Consider the following 24,592-nt stretch of genomic DNA (forward strand, 5'->3'; position numbering starts at 1 on the left):
TATCAAGGATAACACCTGGCCTTCTGGCAGCAAGGACACCGGAGCTGCAGGAGTTTACAGCAACACAGAGGAGACAAATGGAATCAACCAACCGAGCTTGCTGCCCTAAAACGGCATCCCTTTCAAGAAGCTGTGAGGAACAGTGTGGTTATAGAGCGCCCCATTGGACGGTAAATGGACTGAGTTTATATTATGCCTCCACCTGGAGAAGATGGCAGAGCTAGCTGAGCTGATGTCTCTGCTATTGTCCTAAGGAACCGCCTTAGTCGCAGAGAGAATGTAATATCTGTATAAGAACCTGTTTACCTTTTTGATCTACTGTCTGATTATTCCTGCTGGATGATTGGGAAGTAATAAATCAACAGAAGGCCGCTTTCTTAAGATGAACATTCTGCGGATGATACTGTATTTGGACACTTCCAATTGATGAATGGGAGAAATTACCAAGATATGTATTTTAAGAAAACAACCAAGAACAAAATATCAAATTCTGCAGTTAAAAGCAAAAGGGGCAACTTTTACATTATATAGCTGCCAATATATAGTGTATTATATAGCTGCCCAATTAAGAATTCGGATTTGAGGCTGTAGATCTGCCATACTGATCCGAACACAGGACGACCCTGATTTTAAGACGAACACCTCTTTCCAGGAGCAGTTTATAGGAACAAAACAAAAAGAAAAATAAATAAAAAAAAGACTATTTTAAGACACTATTTTATATTGGATATATATGGTGGCAGAAGAGTTGTCAGTTCGAGCCCAGGCTCTAGTTTCTTCAGTGTCGTTGGGGCCTTGGTCAAGATACCTCACCAGTATTGCCTACTTTTGGTCAGAGGGCCAGGTGCCGCCAATGTACGGCAGCCTCGGCCCCAGGGCAGCTGTGGCTATAATGTAGCTTGCCACCCTTATTGTGAGAGTGTGGGTGCGAATGAAGTGTAAAGCACTTTGGTCAAGTCTTGTAACTTGAAAAAGTGCTTTATAAGTACAGGTTATTTACCATTTGAAGTGCTAACAATTTCATTGACATTAATATTGTGTAATTAAACTATCATAAAAAAACAGTAATGACTCATTTAATTGAAATCTTGCAACACTTCTCCTCAAATGCAATCTGAACTTTGCTCACGAAACGTCTCAAAAACGTCCTCTGCCTCCCTGCGCTCGCCGTCACTCCTACTCTCACCCTGCAGCTGTGCAATCTTTTGATAAGCTTTTTCTTCGCTGTTGAAGTTTTTTTTTTTTAAAGTGCCATCTTCTGACATTGCACTTTGTAACTCCCTACTTCTTTGTTGCCAGACAGTTGTTTGCTGCCTCAGCTTCGTTGGCCACCATTATTTTAAACTTGGCGTCATAACTCCGCCTCAAAATCTGCAAACTTGTCTGACTTTTGATCCACTAAGTTCTGGGCAGTGAATCTCCATTTGTAGCATCCTTATCACTTCTTCTATTTTGTGATAGAAAGATGACCCCAGCCACAGCGAGGTCAATGGCTTTACAAAAACTTGGCACCCTTAGCTGTAGCGTTCGTGCAGCGACCCTGGTCAACTGTCAACCTGTATAATTGGTTAGACTCCAAATACAAAACCACCCCACATTTTCATATAGTTTTAACAAAACAAACCTTGTCTTATATTCTAGCCAATACGGTAGATTAGGGTTGCAACTAATGACTATTTTACAAATCGATAAATCTGTCTATAATTTTTACGATTAATCGAATAATAATGGGATAGCCAAAGCTTCCTTGGAAGACTTTTTGCAAAATCAAACAAGGGGGAAACTACAACTTTTCCACTTGAGGAGTTCTGGATAGAGCAGATGGACAGACGAAAAAGTTTTTTTTTTCTTATATATTATTTCTTTATATATTTTTTATATAATTTAGGCTATGACACTTTTTCAGGCCATAACAAGAGAGATTTAAAGGCTGATTTAAAATAAAAACAAAATAACTGTCCACACAAGATACTTTCTGGATCAGTGAGTTTAGGACAGACAATTTTAAAAGTTACATATAACAGACATCAGTTGTAATTGTTAGCTCAACTTAAAGATGGCATTGGTACTGGTGTTACCGCTATAGTCTGAAAACAACAAAAGGCTATGTTTGGCTATACCAAACACAGTCATTCAGAGCTGACTGAAAAAGAGTAAAAATATTCAGCTTCAAAGCTCAAAGACCCGTGAGACATTGGAGAAACGGGGTCAGTCTGAGCAGGGAGAGACAAACCAAAGCATCTCTGATGAAAAGCCTCGGTGACACCAATGAAGAAGGCGCCGCTCAGTTCCTTCCTCCATTAAAAGGTATAACCGCACATTATTGCAGTTTGACCTTTGTGTGTGTCACTGTAAATGTCAGAAAGCATAATGGGATATCAAAAATATTGATGTCCCTTTGAGTGGGTGTCTCCCTGGTTCACAGACAGTATAACAGACGGAAGATAAAGAACAAGAGGATGAAAGAGAGCTTAAAAATGGGTATGAAACGTATTAGAAATAATAAAAGCTAGAGAGGGATGAAGGAAACTACGAAGATTAATGAGGAAAGAGAATGTTTTTATGGCGCTCTATAAATTGAGCAAGAGCTGCAGCGTCACACGTTTCAGCCACAGATCTTAGGTGCATGTAATGCAGGATGAACATAGAACAAATTTATATTAACCGATCCTTACAAGACTTCAATCAATAATATAAACTCCTAAAAAGAGTAAATGTTTGAGTGTTGGTGAGAGCCTGAAGAATTTCTGTTTCTTCATTCATTAACAACGACCGAATAATCAATTGTTCTCTGCCTGCTTTGGATCCAGAAGCCCAGAAACTTAAGTATTGATCCAACAGGAGTCCTGTGATCAATAACAAAGACGGACGTAAATTTTAAACTCACCAGAGCCTCAATGAGGACCTCAGCTCCTTCCTCGCTCTCATTGAGCGTGTCGATATCGGTCAGCTCCTGCAGCAGGTCCACCACAGCTATGGCAACATGTGGTTAAAATTCAGAAAAATAAGATTCATAAACTTCTTTAATTACATTCCCAGGATGGCTACAAATTATTACACCTAAATTAACATTTAATTATTTTCTCACAAAATTTAAAAGCAAAATTAAGAAGTGCTTGACATGTTAAGTTGCTTTAGGAAACAGAGGATTCAGTTGAAGAAAAACATCAGGACTCAAATAGTAAATCGATAAATGGAGCATTAATAAGCAAGACTAACAAAGATTTTTTTTTTTTTACAGCACTAGTGGCTTTTTTTTTTGACAGCAGTCTGACAGGAAAGTGGGTATGAGAGAGGGGGAGAGACATGCGGCAGAGGACTACGGGCTGGATTTGAACCCGGGTCAGCCGCGTCGAGGACTAAGGCCTCCGTACATGGGTCGTGCATGCTAACCACTGCCCAACCCGCACGCCCGAAACTGCAAGAGCTTTGGAAGAAGAGGGAAATACTCAAAGGACCAGCCGGTTCAAAGGCCAGAAAACTGGCTCAGATAAACTGATCAGATATCTTTCTCTTAAATTGGGTCTTGCATTGTCTGCTCTACAGAAACAAGATGGGATTCTGGAGCTGCTCCACTGAACATCCTGTTTCTCATCTCAATGAACGGAGGAACCTGGAATATGGTTGACCTGTTCTCAGTGTTCTTTCTCCAAGCTGCTTTTAGCAACCAGATGGGGGACTAGAGTCTTCGTCTCTTTAAAGAGTTAAGAACCAAATAACAGCAGAAAAAAAAACTTTTCTGAAATTAGATTGAACAAAAACAAGACTAAAAGTTATGGAGAATAAATATAAAGAATAGACAGATTCAGACCTGATAAATCTGACCTGGCTTCTTCTTCTATAGTTGTGGTTCTGTAGCTTTTAGCCCTTTATTAAAGCCCAGCATTTGCTACATCTCATTATAGGATAATCAGAAAGTTAAACAATAAAACTAATATCAGAAGCAGGATTTGGCAAACGTTTTAGACGCATGATTGTTTTGTCAATAAACCAATAACTTATAGTGACCCAATTCTTTGGTCTCATTTAACACTGGTGCTCCAGCTCACTGATCTTCAATCTCGAAGGAAAGGTTTGAAAACATCTCAAACCCAACACAGCTGTATCAGAGGACTGAATCCTCCCCTCATCCACTGAGGTCCTAATGATGATGAGATTCAGGTGTATTGACATAGACCCATCAGAAAGCAGCAGGACATCGGCCCTTGAGGGCCAGAGTTTGACACCTGTGCTTTAAAGGGCTTTCAGGCAGCAATTTAATCATCCTCAGGTTTGGATTCAAACTGGGCCACAGCAGCACACTCACTCTTTCCCTTTTCAGACACTCACTTCTGCTTATTATTCTGTTTCTAGACCATCCACCAACCAGGCATCAAGTGTCGATTAGATGGTCGCACATTTACCTCCGGGGTAACCTGGCATAAGTATGACTCTGGGTTCAACAGCATGGTGCTTAGGTCAGGTGACTCCATCACAAACCTTAATCATCACACTTGGTATGAGGAGTTGAGCAAAAACCAGTCTGCCACTGGAGAAGGTCAAATACAAAACTCCAGAGATGCTTTTATTTAACTCTTTTTAAAAACTACAAGAAGATAAAAAATCTAATTGAAAGATTTTTTCTCAAGTCTTGTTACTATCAGAAGACATCAGTTGCTCCATTGTGAGCAGACATCACTCCAATTTAGCTTAGCAGATAGCATTGTAAGGGTCACGAATGATCCAAAAACAAAAGTTGTTTATGTGTATTTTCTTGATTTCTTCAGGATTCAAAAAAAGGCAGCTACTAATCTCAAATCCAGGTTAATACCAGTTTAAAAGACTAAACCAGAACATCTCTGCAGTCATTAGATGTCTCTATCTCTCTTAATACTCAGCAACCAGGGTGCGTGTGTCGCAGTGAACGCAAATGTGCCTCCGCCCCTGCAAGCTGGTGCACCTCTCCAAAATTGTAGGTGAGCGCAAACAGTGCCGCAGACACGAGGACTCTAATCGGTCAAATCTACATCCGCTCTACAATTCAATTCAATTCAGTTCAGTTTATTTCTATAGCGCCAATTCACAACACATGTCATCTCAAGGCACTTTACAGTTTAACCAGATTATCTATTCAAAGTTTTCTATCTTAAGAAAACTAGTCGATTGCATTGACTTATTGACTCGAATGCAATCCCTCACACTAAGCATGCTTATAGCAACAGTGGAGAGGGAAAAACTCCCTTTTAACAGGAAGAAACCTCCAGCAGAACCATGCTCAGAGCAGATCTGCTGAGGGGGTTCTACTAGGGTTTAAGGAGATACAAAAAGCAGCTGTAAAAGGCGGCCCCATCCAGGAAACACACAGCCAGGCAGACGAGCTCCGAGCCAGCTCAGAGGATGAAGAGAGCACATCCCCCAGTCATAGTCAGAGAAACAGGACTACACTGGAAAAACAGGCCAATCTCGAACATCCATAACAAAGGTGTTGATGGCAGCAGCACAGCTCATATTTCTCTCCAGGATGGCGTCAGAGCCAAACAGGAATAGAAAACACTATACATATTTCCTGTTTGGTACTAGGGGTGTAAATAATAATCGTTTTGTATCGATGCATTGATCCAACAACCGACGATCCGATGCATCGATACGTCCACAAGATAATCGACTCATGTTATTTTTTTCTCCCTCCGGTCTATTTCTCCCTCCCATGAAGCGGTGGCGCTAAATCTATTTTGCCCTCCTACCTCGCTTCCTGGTTATACTCTTACAGCAGTGTGTTGCAGCAAGCTTGACACAGACATTTTTAAATTATGCTCAGTATTGAAGCGTGGTCTGTGCTACACGCTGTGGGTCTAGATACGGCCGAGGCGGAGAGGAAGTGGGGGTGAGTTTAGTCCGACGACGGAGGGACATGAGGGCCAAAAAGGGTGGAGATCCAGGTGGAAAAAGGGACCCAGCGTTCTTGTGCACCTCACTCTTCTAACGGGTCAAACTTCACGAGTTGTTTTCCGCAATTTCGGTCATAAAAACTAAACAAGACGGCCTACTGTCTGCTGCACTGTTTGCAGTCAGCTACAATTTGGGAGAGGTGCAGCGGAGCGTCTGTGGAGGGGGCGGGGACGTCTGGAGCCGAGGTATTGAATTGAACTCATTGCACTGATTATGTGCAGTATTTTTGCAGTATTTTTTGATGCAACTTTTCTACTTCTGTTATTTGTTGTTGTTTCTAAAAAAAAAAAAAATGCATAACGATATTACAGCTTTTATTGATTTATTTCAAACTTGAAACTTTGTTTAGGTGTAAAAAAAAAAAAAATTAACTGATTAATCGAATCGAATCGTGGTGCATTCTTGAGTATCGAAAAATAATCTAATCGTTGGGTCAGGAAATCGATACTGAATCGAATCGCCATAATGGATGTGATTTATACCCCTATTTGGTACCTTACCGGCTTGTTTTGTTTGGATGACCAACGTTGTGGAAAATGACTCATGCTGTTGGACCAGCTAGAAGAGCGAGGTGCGCCAAAATGCTGGGACCATTTTTCCACCTGGATCCCCGCTCTTTTTCACCCTCATGTTGTCACACAAACTTGCCCCCATTTCCTCACCGCCTCGCCCGTATCTAGATTCTAGACCCACAGCTAGTTCATGATTGTCCCTCTTGCGTTGTGGCGTGGAATAACATGCTTTAATATTGGGCATAAATTGAAAAATATCTGCGACAAGCTCACTGCGACACACTGCTGTGGGAGTATAACCAGCCCTTTAGGGTTAACATATAGTATTATATTAAATAGCTTCTTCCATCTCTAAGCTTCCTCATATGTCATTTCTGAAACACATTATTGGTACTGAAAATATCCAACTTAATCAGGGTGTCAAAACTCGCGTTGGTGGCATATGGTTCTAATCCAGCTGAAATTAAAGACACCTCTGTCTCCAGATCACTTTTCTGTGCATGTCCAAAAGATAGCATAAGCATTCCAATATACACGATCTGTTACAGAGCACCTATGCTTAAATTTCCTGAGATCCTATTTCCTTTTATTTACGTGTATTTTCATTTTAATTACTAAAACAGGAAGAGATAACAGCCAAGACTTTTTCCTGAACAGTTGTTTCAATTTCTTCCAACATTAATAGAGCTGAATGAAGTCAATAAAAATGTGTTATTTAATAATGTTTCAAAAGGATATCAGTGTTTTCATGACTGAGAAGGCCCAGCAGAGAGTGGACGGCATTAAGCTCCACCAGCAGGTGGTAGAGATCTGGCATGGTGGCGATTACGTGCATTTCTTGAATGATGTCATTCAGGTCCAGCTCCGACTCCATAAACCTGATCAGAAACAAACAGTTGGAGAGAAATGTTACCTCTGTTTTAAAAGATTACATCACATAAGTGAGGCATTCTACAAAAATGGGAGGGGTATATGACAGCAACCTTAAATAAAAAGGCATCACTAATGATGGTCTTACTTCTCTGGGTTGTCTGGAAACTTTATCCTCAGTTCCTGGTTTTTGTACGACCTTTTCTCAAAGGTCAGGATCATTTTCTTCACTGAGCTCTCGTCAACCGGCTCGGCCTGTTTGATTAGAGCAGAAGTAGAGAAGCAAGAAAGAAAAGTTGGAAAAAGACGATGGGGAAGAAAAAAAAAAAAGGCTTTCAGTGAAGCTTTCAGCTGTTGCAACAGCAAAGAAGCCATCGGGGTGACCTTAATTATATGAGAGGAGCACATACGCTTTGTTTTTTTTTCCAATCCGGGGGATATTTCACTGAAAAGGGAGTCCATTTAACCTCCTGATGGCTTAAAAGCCATAAATTGCTAGGCAGATAATGACCAGTTAGGACATTTCAACTGCCTGACATTATGGAAGAATGCAGCTCTTCGCTCAGGGAACCTCTTGACAGAGAGAAACTTTGAAAACGAGTGCAGAGTGGGATTATAGGAACCTAATTATAGAGGTGCAGCTTTCAAATGTCTGACACATGATGGCATCAATGACCCAGGAGATTCTCTTAAAAAACAAGCAGCATTGAAGCATCGAACTTTTAAAGTTGGTTTGCATTATAAATAAACAGAAGGCTTTATTATTCAGCGCATCATTCAGCCAAGTAAATCTTTAAAAAAGGATAAATTAAACATCAGGTGTACCTCCAAACCCCAGGCTTCCTATGCATTTTTCATGAGCAAATCGCATAACTTTCCAGCCTGAAACTAGCGAAGCTCTCAGCCTATTTATAAACCACCCAAATATAAAAAAATAAAGTTTACTATGAATTTACAGCAAATATTCCTTAAGGGGTTTTGATATCATATCCAAAAAACACACTAAAGGGACGGTTAAATGGACAAACACAAATATTTTCTTTATTACACATGTTTATCTGCCATCAAATATGAAAATTTGCTTGTAAGAGAGTCTGACATTTTGACATAATGAGCCGCATGTTGGAATCAGTTTAATAAATGAAAGAAAAAAACTATTTAAACCATATTCCTGAGAACTGCCAGAAAATCAGACCAAATTTTGGACATATTTTCTAAATCTGATTGGATGACATTATCAATAAACAACAGTTGTTGTTTATTGATAATTTGTTTTATTTTGTAAAGTTTCTGTGTTTATGAATAGTTAAAGAAGTTCTAATAGTCAGTATTGACCTAAATTGAGGTAAATTCAATGATCATATTAAGCACGTGTTTAAGCTGCTCTTCCCAAAAACTCCCAACTGTAAATTGAGGGGGTTGGATCCATCACTGAATGAGTCATGTGACCCAGAGCGCCACTTTACAGCAGTCTGAGCTCCGCTTAAACACGAGAGCAAACTAAGCTAAAAGTTAAAACAGATCAGATTAGAGCTGAAACTATTAATCGGATTAATCGTGATTAATAGATTATTGAAACAATCGTCAACTAATTTAGTAATCGATTAATCGTTAACTGGAGTATAGAGACTATAAAACATGCTTTTAGCTGACAGAGTAATCCACTTAGAGCAGCAATTTTTATTGAGATTGTAGAAAAATATATCAACATTTGCATTCAAGATAAAAAAAAAAAATGTGTCTGTCAGTATCCTCTATCCAGAACTCCTCAAGTGGAAAAGTTTGAGTTTAATTTCTAAGAAAGTCTCCTTTAAAGAATCTTTGGCCATTTGATTAATAATCGATTAAACGAAAAAAATAATTGACAGATTAACTTATTTGCAAAATAATCTTTAGTTTCAGCCCTAGATCTGATATTAGCTGATCAGACATATTTTGCTTTCCTGATTTGGATTGAATTTACAAGGAGCCACCATGTTTTCTCAGTCTGTTGCTACAAAGTGGTTTGATATCAGAGTCTAAAACCCTGAAGAGATTATTCTATTTTGCCACGGTGCAGTGGTACCCGCTGCTTTTAGTGACTTTAAACATGTAAGTAACAAGTCTAGTGCCGCTAGTGGCTAAAATGATGCAGTGTTTTAATGAACATATCACATGATAACTAATCTTTTATTTACTTCCTGTTACCTGAATGCTTCTAAAATGCTCTAGTCTATAAAACACATCAATAAAAAGCACATTTTAAATGTAATTCGAGTTAGAATAAGTCAATCCACTGTTATCCCTTCTTTTACCAGCTATTATAGTCTATTCGTCCGCTGCTGCAGGGAGAGTTAGTTCCTTTATCCAGCTTTCTATTGCCAAAAAGGTCGGGCGCATCCTGGAAAGGTCACCTATACATCGCAGCCCAACACATAGAGAAACAATCAGGAACAGACACTAACACCTAAGTAGGAAAGGGAGAGCGTACCCAGAAAACCAATTCATGCACAGGGAAACATGAGACTCCAAGCTAGGCTAGGACCTTCCTGCTGCAAGACAACAGAGCTGCAAAGTGTGCTACAGAGCAGCCTTAAAGTTAAAACTGAGCCTCATGATGAGGTGTCGATTATTTATTGTAAGCTGGATCTGTGAATCCATCTTTGAGAAGATCTAAGGGATACAGAAAGGACACAGACACAGAAAGGGCCGGCCCTCCTTAAATCATACCGGCCCCAACACTTACTCTCCGGCCAAAGCTCCTACCTGTGACAGTAAATAAATCAAGGAGCTCAAGAAGTAATACAATGTTAACTACGTAAATGATGCATGCAGTATATATAGCCCGTCCTTTCTTTAAACCAAACTACGATGTTCCTCTTATATTTGGCGAATTTATGTTGGAATATTTTGCAAAAATATGTTGTGGTGCATGATGGGGTTTTGCATCTAAAGGCTAACGTCTCCCGTCTTACGTGCATTGTTGCCAGGTTGGGATGTTTCCCACTCTGGCAGCTTAGGATGGCCGTCTATGGGTAAAAAAAAAAATTTCTTTAGATTTATGGCCCAAGAGATCAATAGACTTTGGTTCAAATTGGATGAGATTTCATATATCCAGGCAGTTTATGAAAATTTTTTGGGCTGGAAATCATGAGTCAGTGACTTCCACAATGTGTTACTGTCCTGCTGCAGCAGTCACTGTCGCGTTCGTGTTAATAACCAAAACCAGTAAAACCCCATTATTGAAGTCTTGGTGATGGTTGTCGTGTGATGCTTGAAGATAGATCGGTTAATCCACAATGTGTAATCTAGTATAATCTAATATATGTCTAAAACTTTTCTTCGTATTTTACATGCTTTTTTTTTTATAGTTTTAACATCTACAAATATTATATTGTTAAATTTGATCGCACAGAGGCCTTTCAACAAATGGAGTTGGGTTGTACTGTTAAGACTAGACTACAAGCAGGCTTAAATTGGAAGGAAGAAGAAATGAGGGAAAGTTCAGTTGCCTTCCAATTTAAGCCCGTTTGTGGTTGCAATGACCCAAATAACTGAGAATTTACACAGGCACGTCAAGACCAGGAAAATCCAATTAGTATGAAGCTAAATAGCATCAAGTCTAATTAGTGAATGTCTACTTTCAACAAAAGTCACTTTCAAACGCTTAAAGGTAGGTCTACTGAGAAACCTGAGTTAGCTAAAAAGAGGGATAGCAAATGACTATCAAGATTGTTTTAAAACAGAATCCCTCACATAAACCGTCCTTATTAAGAGATGAAACTGTGCACAAAGTTGAAAAATGAGGAATTAAATCAAACACACAGATTAGGCTGGTTAGTTAGAAAATAACACACAGGTTTGTAACCAGCCTGATGCAGGGAAGAATGCAGGGGAGGCTGTGTTGAGGAATTAGCTCGTCTTCATACAGATCTGGTGTAAAACAAACTTTACACTTACAGCTTTGATTACTGAAAACATTGAACAGCTGCAGTCTTATGTCGGATAGATATTTCTGTAAAATCATATTGATGTATTTTCCTGCCACTGTGAATTTAAATGAGGGTTCCTTGGATGTAGTAAAGCTGTTGTTTATGGTCATTTTATGGTAAGACTTGGGTTGTGTTCACACTGCAGGCAGAGTCAACCTACATCCTACCTTTCTGCTCATGAGCAACTCGTATAGAACTTTTTCCACAGCAGTCTGAAATAAAGGGGGCGGGTTGTTTGTTTAAAGGCCCGTCGATCTGTTATGGGTTTTATTCTAACACAAAAAATACTAAATTAAACAACAAAAAAATTTTAAAGGAAAAGTCTGTAATCCAGTGAAGCTGTCAACTTTCCATCAAAAAGAAAAAAAAAATCTCCACCCGTTTTCACATGGTTTATCCAGGAATGAGTAACTCTAATTTAATGGTTTTTACGCTCTTTTAATGCTCTTAGAAAAACGTTTAATGCCTTCAACAAGTACCCATGACTGACTGATTATATATACATATAAACACAGCAAGATCCTTCGTCACCTTTACCGTCGACAGGCTGCTGTCATGTCCTGAATTCCTCATTTTCCAGCCACTTCTGTCAAAATTTGCATTTTCCAGTTCTCTAGCTTTCTCTCCGCCTCGATCTTTTTTTCCGAATAATAGGCTTTTCAATCAACTGGAAGCAGTTCCGCCCAGATATATTGCGATATAATATATCTGACGAAATTGTTTTTATAAACCTTTTTTTTATTTTTTGTTTTTAATAAAGAATTTTAAATGCCACAAAAATCACATTTAATGAATTCTGATGCTAATTAAAGTCTTAATTAAAAAAAGAATTATGTAATAGCTTTAAATTATTTTTAAGGACTCACAGAAACCCTGTTTCAGTCATTTCGATTTTATGCATTTAGATAAACAACTGAATAATGATCAAAACTACACTGCCTGGCCAAAAAAAAAAGTTGCCATTTGGACTCAACTAAGCAAATAAGTACGAGCCTCCTATTGGATAATTACTGCATGGGCGATTATCTTTCAGCTGGCAACAAGTCATTTAACCCCAACTGGTGCAATGACTTGCTTCTCATTTCCTAAACAACCATGTTGAAAGACACATCCTGTGGTCGTGGAAAAGATGTTAGTTTGTTTGAGAAGGGTCAAATCATGATGCAGCACCTGAAAAGGAAACATGATGGAGCCTTTGAAGGCAGTGAAGAGCGCTGATCAGCAGGGTGAGCGACCATGTTTGTTTGGTTTTAAAGTGGGGAAACGTAGCGTTAGTTTCTCAGGTAGCTCATCTGATGCTTTCCTTACCTTGTTAGTAGGTTACAGACAGTGATAAGGTTGGCTACTTATTTTACTTTTAATGTCATTTGAATTAGCTTAAGCAGCATTTATATTTTCTTTATGAATAATTTAACTTGCAAATTATGAGGGCAAGGCTTTTAAAGTTTAAATCTTCTGGCAAAGATAAAGTAAAGAAGATCCTGCAATTTATGGAAGTAAAGCAGAATAAAATCCAGCAAGATCAGTAATATGTCAATTAATTATATGCCACATTTCCATGTAAATATCTGTCTTTGGAGGATGCGTTTTTTAGCACCCCTAGTTCTCTCATTTTTATTCCAAATACAAATTATAATTTGAATCACAGGGCTATTTTTATCTCTATGGTTAAGTATTTTCTCAAGTAGAAACTTTAACTGCTATACTTTCCTGTCTTAAAAGGCAGAACTCTTCTAGTCTAAAAAAAACCTCATTGGTTGAAATGGGGGGACCTATTGTTTGAACCCCTTAGGGGCTTTTAAAAACAAAAATGTCTTTTTTTGTGCTTTATGAAACAAAGTACCCTATATTTTGTGGATGTACAGCTACATTTCTCATGTAAGTTTGCGTAGTTTTAATACAAACATTTATTTTTCATATTGCACCAGGACAGTTAATGAGTAACCAGTACTTGTGTGCTTGTTTGTTCTGTCTAAAATTTTTAATTTGGAATAAAGAGGTTAATATAAAAAATATTTTTTGTCCAATTCATCGATTAATCGAAAAAATAATGGGCCGATTCATCGATTTTTAAAATAATCGTTAGTTGCAGCCCTAGTGGGGACCCATCATTCTCAAGGAAAAAATGTGGCAGGAAAGAAATCCTGAATGATTGTGATCGGCGATCACTTAAACGTGTGGTGAGATCAAACCGAAGAAAAACAACAGTAGAACTCAGGGCTGTGTTTAATACTGAAAGTAAGAGCATTTCCACACGCACAATGCGAAGGGAACTCAAGGGATTGGGACTGAACAGCTGTGTAGCCGTAAGAAAACCACTAATCAGTGAGGCTAACCGGAAAAAAAGGCTTCAATTTGCTAGGGAGCATAAAGATTGGACTGTGGAGCAATGGAAGAAGGTCATGTGGTCTGATGAGTCCAGATTGACCCTGTTCCAGAGTGATGGGCCAATCAGGGTAAGAAGAGAGGCAGGTGAAGTGATGCACCCACCATGCCTAGTGCCTACTGTACAAGCCTGTGGGGGCGGTGTTATGATCCGGGGTTGCTGCAGTTGGTCAGGTCTAGGTTCAGCAACAGTATGTGCTCAAAGAATGAGGTCAGCTGACTCCCTGAATATACTGAATGACCAGGTTATTCCATCAATGGACTTTTTCTTTCCTGATGGCACGGGCATATTCCAAGATGACAATGCCAGGATTCATCGGGCTCAAATTGTTAGAGACTGGTTCAGGGAGCATGACACATCATTTTTTTTAATTAGTGCAACACTGGATGGAAATAAATCTTTGGACATTGCAGAAGCTTATCGAAACAATGCCACAGCGAATGTGTGCCGTAATCAAAGCTAAAGACGGTCCAATAAAGTATTAGAGTGAGTGACCCCTTTTTTTGGTGGCGACTTTTTTTTGGCCAGGCAGTGTATAATGTCAGAACAACTGGATAGGAGGAAACTATTCCCACTTGACAAGTAAACAAGCATATATAAGCTAACCTTATTCGGTTTTAGTAGTGTGCGCAGCTAGTTAACCATATTACCAGCGGTGCAGCAAACATGCTCTGAAGAGGTGCTTGTTTTTGCCACAGTCATCTACACCAAAATATCCCCATTTGTTGGACTGACAAATATCAGTTGGAAAATTCTTACATACCATTAAACCTTTGAACATACCAATTCCGATCTATGAAGCCTCCCAAGAAAATCTGACTTGAGCCATTAATGGTTGTGGTCCTAAATCTGAACATGTATCGCTTCGTTTTCAAATAGTCTGCATACTGAGCAGTCATGCCAAATTTTATCCAACTTATCCATAATTTTTAGGACATTGATTGTTTTGAAAAAGCTTCAATTAAACATGCTGTTGTTTTCTTACCTTCCTTCTTAGTTAATGATGTGGTCAGGATGCTATCAGCTCCCATCACTTAACGGTTTAATAACAACAACCCAGACAATGAAATTTGCTATTACTGTCTATACCTGTTGTGTAAACACAGGATTACTTAACAATCATCAAGTTTTAATCCATCCATCCATCCATCCATCCATCCATCTTCCTCCGCTTATCCGGGGTCGGGTCGCGGGGGTAGCAGCTTAAGAAGGGAGGCCCAGACTTCCCTCTCCCCAGCCACTTCTTCTAGCTCTTCAGGAGGAACCCCAAGGCGTTCCCAGGCCAGCCGAGAAACATAGTCTCTCCAGCGTGTCCTGGGTCTTCCCCGGGGCCTCCCCCCGGTGGGACGTGCCCGGAACACCTCACCAGGGAGGCGTCCAGGAGGCATCCTAAACAGATGCCCAAGCCACCTCAACTGGCTCCTCTCGACGTGGAGGAGCAGCGGCTCTACTCCGAGTCTCTCCCGGATGACCGAGCTTCTCACCCTATCTCTAAGAGAGAGCCCAGCCACCCTACGGAGGAAACCCATTTCGGCTGCTTGTATCCGCGATCTCGTTCTTTCGGTCATGACCCAGAGTTCATGACCATAGATGAGGGAAGGAACGTAGATCGACCGGTAAATCGAGAGCTTCGCTTTTTGACTCAGCTCTCTCTTCACCACGACGAAGTTTTAATAACATTCATAAAATTCTTACATTCAGGGAAGGCAACTAATAATTCCAAAAATAAAAAAGTGTGAACTCCATATCAATTTTTAAGTTAAAGGTATAGTAGAGGATTTTCTTGAATTTTTGAAAAGACCCATCATCTCCACTTAAAAAAAAAAAAAAAAAAAAAAACAACAACCCTGTAACCGCTCCTGGAAGGGATTGCCTATTAAAGCTCGTTACAGGGTTGTTTAAAAGTTGCTGTTTGCATCACAAATACAAGCTTACTTTCCTAAAGAAGATTTGGAATTTTTCCGTTATGTCAGATAAGTGAAAATGGGGACGAGTACATAGCCTTATGTAAACATATCAGCATAATGATTCACAATTAGGAACCACTTATTTTGATGCTCCACCCAGAAAAAGAACACCCTGCACTATACCTTTACGTAAAAGCTCTAATAATTGCATAATAATTTTCCTCACCTCAGGTTCTTCCCCATCCTGGTCCATCAGTTTTTCTAAAATCGTGTTTTTGTCTCCGGCTGGCTCTTCCGTTTCCTTCACTTCAACACCTCCGTCCATTTCTCTGTATCTGCTGGCCTCCCTGGCTCCCAAACCTCTCTGCTGCTTCCCTCCTCTGGAGTTTTCTTCTCCTCCTGCAGCTCCTCCATCATCTGCCCTCAGACGCTTGGCTCCTCTGTCAGGCTAAAGGTGAAGAAAAAATTAAATTAGAGACTTGGACTTAGAAACTTAGAAAACTTTTATAGTCATTTAAAATAAATTTCATTATGCGCAGCTCTCATGACATTTTCATTTCTTAAAGTGCAGCAGTGATCAAAAGTAAACATTAAGAGAGAGAAAAGAAACATAGTGCAAAAAACGCATTGATATGGTCAGTGAGAGTCTGTGACATGATTTAGAGTTTTTTCAACATTCAGCTGTCTGATGGCAGTGAGGAAGAACCTGTTGGAATCTGCTGGACCTGCATCGGATGCTGCGAAGCCCATTCCCAGAAGGCAGCAGGGAGAACAGTCCATGGTGGGGGTGTGAGAGGTCATTGATAAAGTTACGGGCTCAGGACACGCGGCACTGGGATGATATGTCTATTATGGAGGGAAGAAGAGCCCTGATAAACCTTTCTGCAGTTCTCACTACTTGTTACCCCAACCCACACTTAAATAATCCTACTTCTTTAAACCAACTTTACTTCACATCAGACTACAAAATGGTGAACAATCATAGGAAAACATGACATTCAAATGTATAACTAGCGTTGTGCTGATGCCATTTTTTGGCCCCTACAGGTGCTGGTCATAAAATTAGAATATCATGAAAAAGTAGATTGATTTCAGTAATTCCATTTAAAAAGTGAAACTTGTATATTATATTCATACATTACATACAAACTCATATATTTCAGATGTTTATTTTGTTTAATTTTGATGATTACAAATGACAACAAATGAAAATCTCAAATTCATCATATCAGAAAATTAGAATATTGTGAAAAGGTTCAAAATTGATGGCCCCTGGTGCCACACTCTAATCAGCTAATTAACTCAAACCACCTGCAAAAGCCTTTAAATGGTCTTTCAGTCTAGTTCTATAGGCTACACAATCATGGGGAAGACTGCTGACTTGACAGTTGTCCAAAAGACGACCATCGACACCTTGCACAAGGAGGGCAAGACACAAAAGGTCATCGCTAAAGAGGCTGGCTGTTCACAGAGCTCAGTGTCCAAGCACATTAATAGAGAGGCGAAGGGAAGGAAAAGATGTGGTCGAAAAAAGTGTACAAGCAAGAGAGATAACCGCACCCTGGAGAGGATTGTGAAACAAAACCCATTCAAAAATGTGGGGGAGATTCACAAAGAGTGGACTGCAGCTGGAGTGAGTGCTTCAAGAACCACCACACACAGACGTATGAAAGACATGGGTTTCTGCTGTCGCATTCCTTGTGTCAAGCCACTCTTGAACCACAGACAGCGTCAGAAGCGTCTTGCCTGGGCTAAAGAGAAACAGGACTGGACTGCTGGTGAGTGGTCCAAAGTCATGTTCTCTGATGAAAGTAAATTTTGCATTTCCTTTGGAAATCAAGGTCCCAGAGTCTGGAGGAAAAGAAGAGAGGCACTTCATCCACGTTGCTTGAAGTCCAGTGTAAAGTTTCCACAGTCAGTGATGGTTTGGGGTGCCATGTCATCTGCTGGTGTTGGTCCATTGTGTTTTCTGAGGTCCAGGGTCAACGCAGCCACATACCAGGAAGTTTTAGAGCACTTCATGCTTCCTGCAGCTGACCAACTTTTTGGAGATGCAGATTTCATTTTCCAACAGGACTTGGCACCTGCACACAGTGCCAAAGCTACCAGTACCTGGTTGAAGGACCATGGTATCCCTGTTCTTAATTGGCCAGCAAACTCTCCTGACCTTAACCCCATAGAAAATCTATGGGGTATTGTGAAGAAGAAGATGCAATACACCAGACCCAACAATTCAGAAGAGCTAAAAGCCACTATTAGAGCAACCTGGGCTATCATAACACCTGAGCAGTGCCATAGACTGATCGACTCCATGCCACGCCGCATTGCTGCAGTAATACAGGCCAAAGGAGGCCCAACTAAATACTGAGTGCTGTACATGCTCATACTTTTCATGTTCATACTTTTCAGTTGGCCAACATTTCTATAAATCCTTTGTTTTTATTGGTCTTCAGTAATATTCTAATTTTCTGATATGATGAATTTGAGATTTTCATTTGTTGTCATTTGTAATCATCAAAATTAAACAAAATAAACATCTGAAATATATGAGTTTGTATGTAATGTATGAATATAATATACAAGTTTCACTTTTTAAATGGAATTACTGAAATCAATCTACTTTTTCATGATATTCTAATTTTATGACCAGCACCTGTATACCAATACCTGGCTGTGCAGTATCGGCTGATACCATGTGTTTGAAACTGATATGTGTGTATATATATATATATATAAAACTGTTTTCTCACCCCTCGTGGGGTGGTATGTGTCATCCTCAAGCTCGGGTCCTCTACCAGAGGCCTGGGAGTTTGAGGGTTCTGCGCAGTATCTTAGCTGTTCCTAGGACTGCGCTCTTCTGGACAGAGACCTCTGATGTTTTACCTGGAATCTGCTGTAGCCACTCTGCCAGTTTGGGGGTCACAGCCCCCAGTGCTCCAGTTACCACTGGCACCACTGCTGCTCTTACTTTCCACATCTTTTCTAGCTCCTCCTTCAGTCCTTGGTATTTCTCAAGCTTCTCGTGTTCTTTCTTCTTGATGTTGCTGTCGCTTGGGATTGCCACATCTATCACTACTGCCTTCTTCTGCTGTTTGTCGATCAACACGATGTCTGGTTGGTTAGCCATTACCTGTTTGTCAGTCTGGATCTTGAAGTCCCATAAGATCTTAGCTCGGTCATTCTCAACTACCTTAGGAGGTGTCTTCCATTTTGACCTTGGGACTTCCAGCCCATACTCATGGCAGATGTTCCTGTACACTATGACAGCTACCTGGTTGTGGCGTTCCATGTATGCACTTCCTGCCTGCATTTTACACCCTGCTGTTATGTGCTGTACTGTTTCAGAGGCATCTTTGCACAGTCTGCATCGGGGGTCCTGCCTGGTGTGGTAGACCCTGGCCTCTATTGATCTTGTACTGAGTGCCTGTTCTTGTGCTGCCATGATTAGTGCCTCTGTGCTGTCCTTCAGTCCAGCCTTTTCCAGCCACTGGTAGGATTTTTTGATATCAGCCACTTCTTCTATTTGTCTGTGGTATACGCCGTGCAGCGGCTTGTCCCTCCATGATGGTTCTCCCTCCTCTTTCTTGTCCTCACTTTCGGTTTTCTCCTGCCTGAGGTATTCACCAAGCCATTTGTCTTTGGGGACCATCTTTCTGATGTACTCCTGGATCTTAGTTGTTTCATCCTGGACAGTGGTCTTGACACTCACTAGCCCTCGGCCTCCCTCGCTACGCTTGGTGTACAACTGGATAGCTCGGTAGGTAACACCGACGACTCCGGCGGGGTTCGATTCCCGGCATGGACATCCAGGTGGACCCTTAGGCAAGGTCCTTTGTGCTTAGTGGCCTACCTCAGGCATGAGTGAAACCGCAAATACAAGAGCCATACCGGCTCAGACGTCGCCCGGGTTAACAAGGTCCGCGTCAGTTGCTAGGGAACCAGGGCAACTTGATGACAAATTGGCTACTGGAACAAGACATAGATGGACTAGAGCATATATATATATAATATTATATATTAGGGATGGGACGATTTATGAAAACTGTCCGAACCTTTCGGTTCGCGTGTGTTTCGTTTGGTTCATGCGCTGCTCCTTTTTCTCATAGGCAAAGTGTTTACACTCCAGAGCAGAAGGTGGCGGTAATGCGACCAAAGCCAACCACCAGTAGTAAACAAGAAGAAGAAGAAGCGAAGCAGCGTAGCAGGGAAAAAAGTTGTTGTGGAGAATTGTGTGGGTAAGGCGAGTGGGAAAGAACAGGAGTTCGAAGACGCGCCAGCAGCACTTTATAGGTCTGCTGTATGGGAGCGCTTTGAATTTAGAGTGACCTACGATGACGGCGGAAAGAAAGTTGTGGATAAAAGTGCAACAGTGTGCAAGCATTGTGCAACACATTTTGTTTATGCTAACAGCAACATGACCAACATGTCATGCTAACCCCGAAATCCCTCATACTCCGTCAGCAACCCCCGCTCCACCCCGCTGCGCTCCAGACCAGCTGCTCAAAGCAAAGCCTACAGCCTCCCCTGTGGCTCCCGTCCGCTCCCCTCTGAGTCCCTTGGAGATGGTAGAGAGCATGCACGAGATGATTAAATTCAAAGCAGCAAAACATACGGAAATGATCCAGGGTTTCTGCGGATCATTTAAAATATTTTTGGGGGATTTTTTCATTAATTTCATAATTTTTTATGGGATTTCGGTGTAACAATCAACATATACCGAATCGAACCGAAAACCGTGACCACGAAACCGTGAACCGAACCTAACCGGGGATTTTGTGAACCGTTCCACCCCTAATATATATATATATATATATATATATATATATATATATATATATATATATATATATATATATATATATATATATATATATGAAGAACTGCATAATACTTGGATGTAAAATAATTGCCATCATGGCTTTGTCAAGCTGCTGCCTACCTTTGTGAAGCAGTAAAAAGACTAGGGTTGTCACGATACTAAACTTTTCAACTCGATACCGATACTAAGGAAAATATTCGATACTCGATACCATTTTCGATACCACAAGGATAAAAACAGACTCCAAAAGTCTACAGAAATATTTTCATTAATAAATAAAATATAATAAATAAACACAATAAAGGTTGTATGCTGTGCATAATATTAAGCAAGCTTGATAAAAAACGTATAAAATTAAAATTGAGTGTTCCTTCCTTGGCTATGCTTTGCACACATAACAGTGACACTAACCAAACCGGTTAAGAAACAAAAATAATTCTCAGCAGCTGCACTTCTTACAAAAAAAAGTCTGAAACTGAAAAGAGCACAGAATTATTCAATCACACAGTGTTCTGAAAGTGCATTTTCCTCTATTCTGCACTTTAGATGAATGACTGCTTAGGTGCCACTGGTGACGGCACTGTATCGATACTTTTAAAAACGAGTATTGTATCCGGATACAACACTTCAGTATCGTTGCTTTTTTGAGTTTCGATACTTTTGACAACCCTAAAAAAGACTAAAACAAAGTTAATCCAGTAGAACCTTTTATTGCCTACCTGGAATGGGTGACAATAGTTAAATAAACTTGTGTCTCTCAAAATGGTATCGGTGCCCTATTTGTCAGTACTCGGCGATTCCTATACCACCATTTTAATGCTGGATCGATACTGATACTGGTATCGGTGCAACACTATGTATAATACCTCAAAACATTGATTAAAGACTCAATTTAATTCATTGGGGATCAGACAGAAACTTCTGTATTATTACACACAGAGTACAACATTGTAGTGATCAATGTTTATTTCAACAGATTCTCAAACTTTGGTTTCTCTACTCATTTACATTTGCACAGAAGGCATTTCTTCATTTGTTTAGCCAACAGATTCTAACCTATGAATCAGTAACAATTAGACTACCAAAGCAAAGAGGCTCAGCTGCACATAGAGGCTGCTTCTTTAAAGTGACTACAACACTATTAAAGAGGCAAATCAAGGCTGTAGTAGAAAAGATAATACTGGTGGTTTGTCACTTTATACAATGCTGTACATTTGCCGACGCTATAATTAAAACAAAGCAGGTAAATGGAACAAGTAGTGAATGTATTCATAGTTTACGCCGTTTTATCCCTGAATAGTACCCTAACGCGCACTTGACGAGTCAACTTGATTAACGGTCGCGTGGGTTTTAAGATGACACATTTCTATAATGATATATAAAGCAGAAAGATGTAACCAGTGATTCAAAATAAGAGTCTTCTCTATGATTTGGAACTTGGAGCAGACTGTTATCTGCAAGGAAGGGATACGTGAACAAAGCAAACCTACATTAACTGTGAAATAAGAACAAGTACCTGATAGTTTAAGAGTTCTCCGACATCCATTTCCGCTGGTTAAACGCGTGTATCGCAGTTCTGTTGTGGCTAAGAGCGAATTTTGGCACGACTAGCTTCCTTTCAGCTAACAACAAGCATGCCTGCCGTAAAGCGCCGCAAAGCGTTATATTTGTCGTAAAACGCAGGGAAAGACGTTTACGTTTCCTGTGTGGTTGTTTTGAGGAAAATAATGACCTTATAAATATATTGTTTTATTTATTTATTGTTCGTTTAGCTGGACATGAAAGTATAGTTTGTCTGACATTGAGTTACAGGGATCATAAGCAGTTAATTCAGATTTAAACTCGATTATTTTTAATTTCAAAACTTCAATTAGCTCTAGTTCAGAATATTATTTAACGAAAATACATTTGTTCCCCTAAATACAGACCGATTAAAAGCACAGTTTGTATTATGTGAAACATCAGTTCCCTTTTATCAGAGATTTTTTTTTATTATATTATTTATTTACATTTTTAACATTCATTAAAAATTTGCTGCATTTCTAAAGGTGCTGCATGTACACTGGTCCAACCTAGACTAGATATATCTATATATATTGATGTATAACGATGGCTGTCCTCTCTGCTTTACTGTGTAAAGTATTTGCTATAGTGTTCCCATGGGTCAACAATCTCTCTTAAAAGGTTTAATATTATTTATGTGTGGTCTTTGAGCTTCAAAAATGTGTTTCAATTATAAAAATGTATATCCATGATTATTTCAAGGTCATCATGACAAGTGTGAGAGTTCACTTAGTTTTAATTAGACTAATAATAATTTGTACTTTTGTGTCTATTTTGCATTATCTTTGTGTTATATTATCATTTCTATAGATGCTACCTTGGTAAGGTCTTGTTGGTATAACAGATTTTAATCTCAGTTGGACTTTCTGCTCAGAGATAAAATACATTAAGCAGTCTTTAAATTTGAAAACTTTATTTTCTTTGTGAAGAATGAAATAAATCATTTTCTGAAGGATCGCAATTGTTCATCTAGAAAGGCATTGCTTCAAATGTAGATTGTGACCATTTTTAATAAGAAATGTAGATCTAAAATGATTGTTATCAAGAATCTAACAGTGTGATGTGCCTGTTTTAGAACCAAATAATCTCTGATCCTTCAAGCTAAAGACCCTCCTATCCTATAAGTGTTGTTGTCATTTCTGGGACCAAGTTTCAGCAGTTTTCTACTAAGGTGAAATGTGGGGGTGTCTATCAGCCTCCCTCAAACCGTCTTTTTGTCATTTTAAAGATATTTGATTTGACTGAGATGTGAGGAATTTGAGGTCAAATGAAAAGCGATTGTGTCTTGGTCAAACCATTTCAGAACCATTTTACTTGATGGCAGACTGCATTATTCAGATAAAAGTCAACACAGCAATCAGGGCATACAATTTCCTGTAAAGCGTCTGCTTGCTTTTGACAATTTCTATATACCGTACCTACAAGATATGTATCAAAGTAATATCCTGGATCAAAGGTTCCTCGGCAGATCATCACCTAAAGGTTTACACTGCCTTTACCAGCTTTCGTTCTTTCTAAAAGCATGGTGGTGCCATTTGTTTGCAATGTTGTTTTTGTTTAAGAAATGGAGTATCATCAGATAAGCTACTTTCCTATATTGTTTTACGACCCACCTCTGATACGCCATGTTTTGGGCTTTGATAGAGTCAGAGGAACAAATTTTTTATATGTCATCAGCCATGCAGCACCATAATAAACTATAAGGTCCTTGACAATATTGCATTTGTTGAATTTAGCCTTTTTTCCCGCCATTCATTAATGACCAATTTACCAGTTCACTATTGTTCCTTAACAATACTATGAAGTGAATTTGGTTCCATTGTTTTCTTTTATTTGTGCAGGCAAGATGACACATTTTGTAAGTTAAAATTAGAAAAAGAAAAAAATACTAAACACAAGTTAAACTTTTAAAAACCTTTTCCATATAAAAAAGCTTTTTAAAGGAACTTTTTTCCAGATTTTAGTTTTGTAATTTGGTATCCCAATTTTATTTTTACAGATAAGCATATATTTATATATGTCTGTTTTCTTTTTGTGTTTCATATATCTATTACGAATTACATTTGTTTCAAACTGAGTTTCACAGATCACAACCTTTTCCATTTTTGTGCATGCTTTCCTCAGTAGTGAGCAGTGAAGACATTTTGCTATTATCCCATGAATTACATTGTGGAATCAATGAAAATCCTTGTCTCTGGCTTTCCACGTGAGTATTCCATGATTTTTGCCGGGTTTTTTTGTTTCAAGGTATTTTTTGTTTTTTGGATATTTGCCTCAGTTTGGATTAAACCAACAAACACTCATCTCTGCATTTAGGTTCTCAAGCAACCTCACCCCCCTTGTTGACATCTGTTTCTATTATAAAGGTTTCTCAAAGTTTCATATCTGGATTACTTTTTTTATACAGCATTAAACTTATATTGTATTGTTTGCAACAGTAATTGAACACAATTCAATCCATACTAGATGATCTTTTATTAAACTGCAGAACAGAGCATGTCAAAATGGAATAAAAATCCACAAGTCCAAAAGCTTAAACTTTTTTCAAATAATTTACTATAATTGCCTAAAGTCATGTCAAATGGTATTGTTTGTGTGTACATGGATTATTAGCTTTGTCAATAATCAATTGATAT

The 24,592-nt window shown here is 39.3% G+C and overlaps 1 protein-coding gene across 1 annotated transcript in view; it reads right to left on the reverse strand.

Annotated features, from left to right (window-relative positions):
* Positions 1–22,059, reverse strand: part of ctnnbl1 (catenin, beta like 1) — a 64,232-nt gene extending 42,173 nt beyond the window's left edge. The window contains exons 1-5 of the mRNA XM_038304906.1: positions 21,910–22,059; positions 15,801–16,022; positions 7,459–7,565; positions 7,179–7,318; positions 2,888–2,985 (exon numbers count right to left, since the gene is read on the reverse strand). Coding sequence (XP_038160834.1) covers positions 2,888–2,985; positions 7,179–7,318; positions 7,459–7,565; positions 15,801–16,022; positions 21,910–21,939 — 597 coding nt within the window. The 5' untranslated portion in view covers positions 21,940–22,059. The remainder of the gene's footprint in view (positions 1–2,887; positions 2,986–7,178; positions 7,319–7,458; positions 7,566–15,800; positions 16,023–21,909) is intronic.
* Between the last annotated feature and the right edge of the window lie 2,533 nt (positions 22,060–24,592).

Source organism: Cyprinodon tularosa, unplaced genomic scaffold (genome assembly GCF_016077235.1).
Source record: "Cyprinodon tularosa strain WSP-4 unplaced genomic scaffold, ASM1607723v1 ctg547, whole genome shotgun sequence".
NCBI lineage: Eukaryota > Metazoa > Chordata > Actinopteri > Cyprinodontiformes > Cyprinodontidae > Cyprinodon > Cyprinodon tularosa.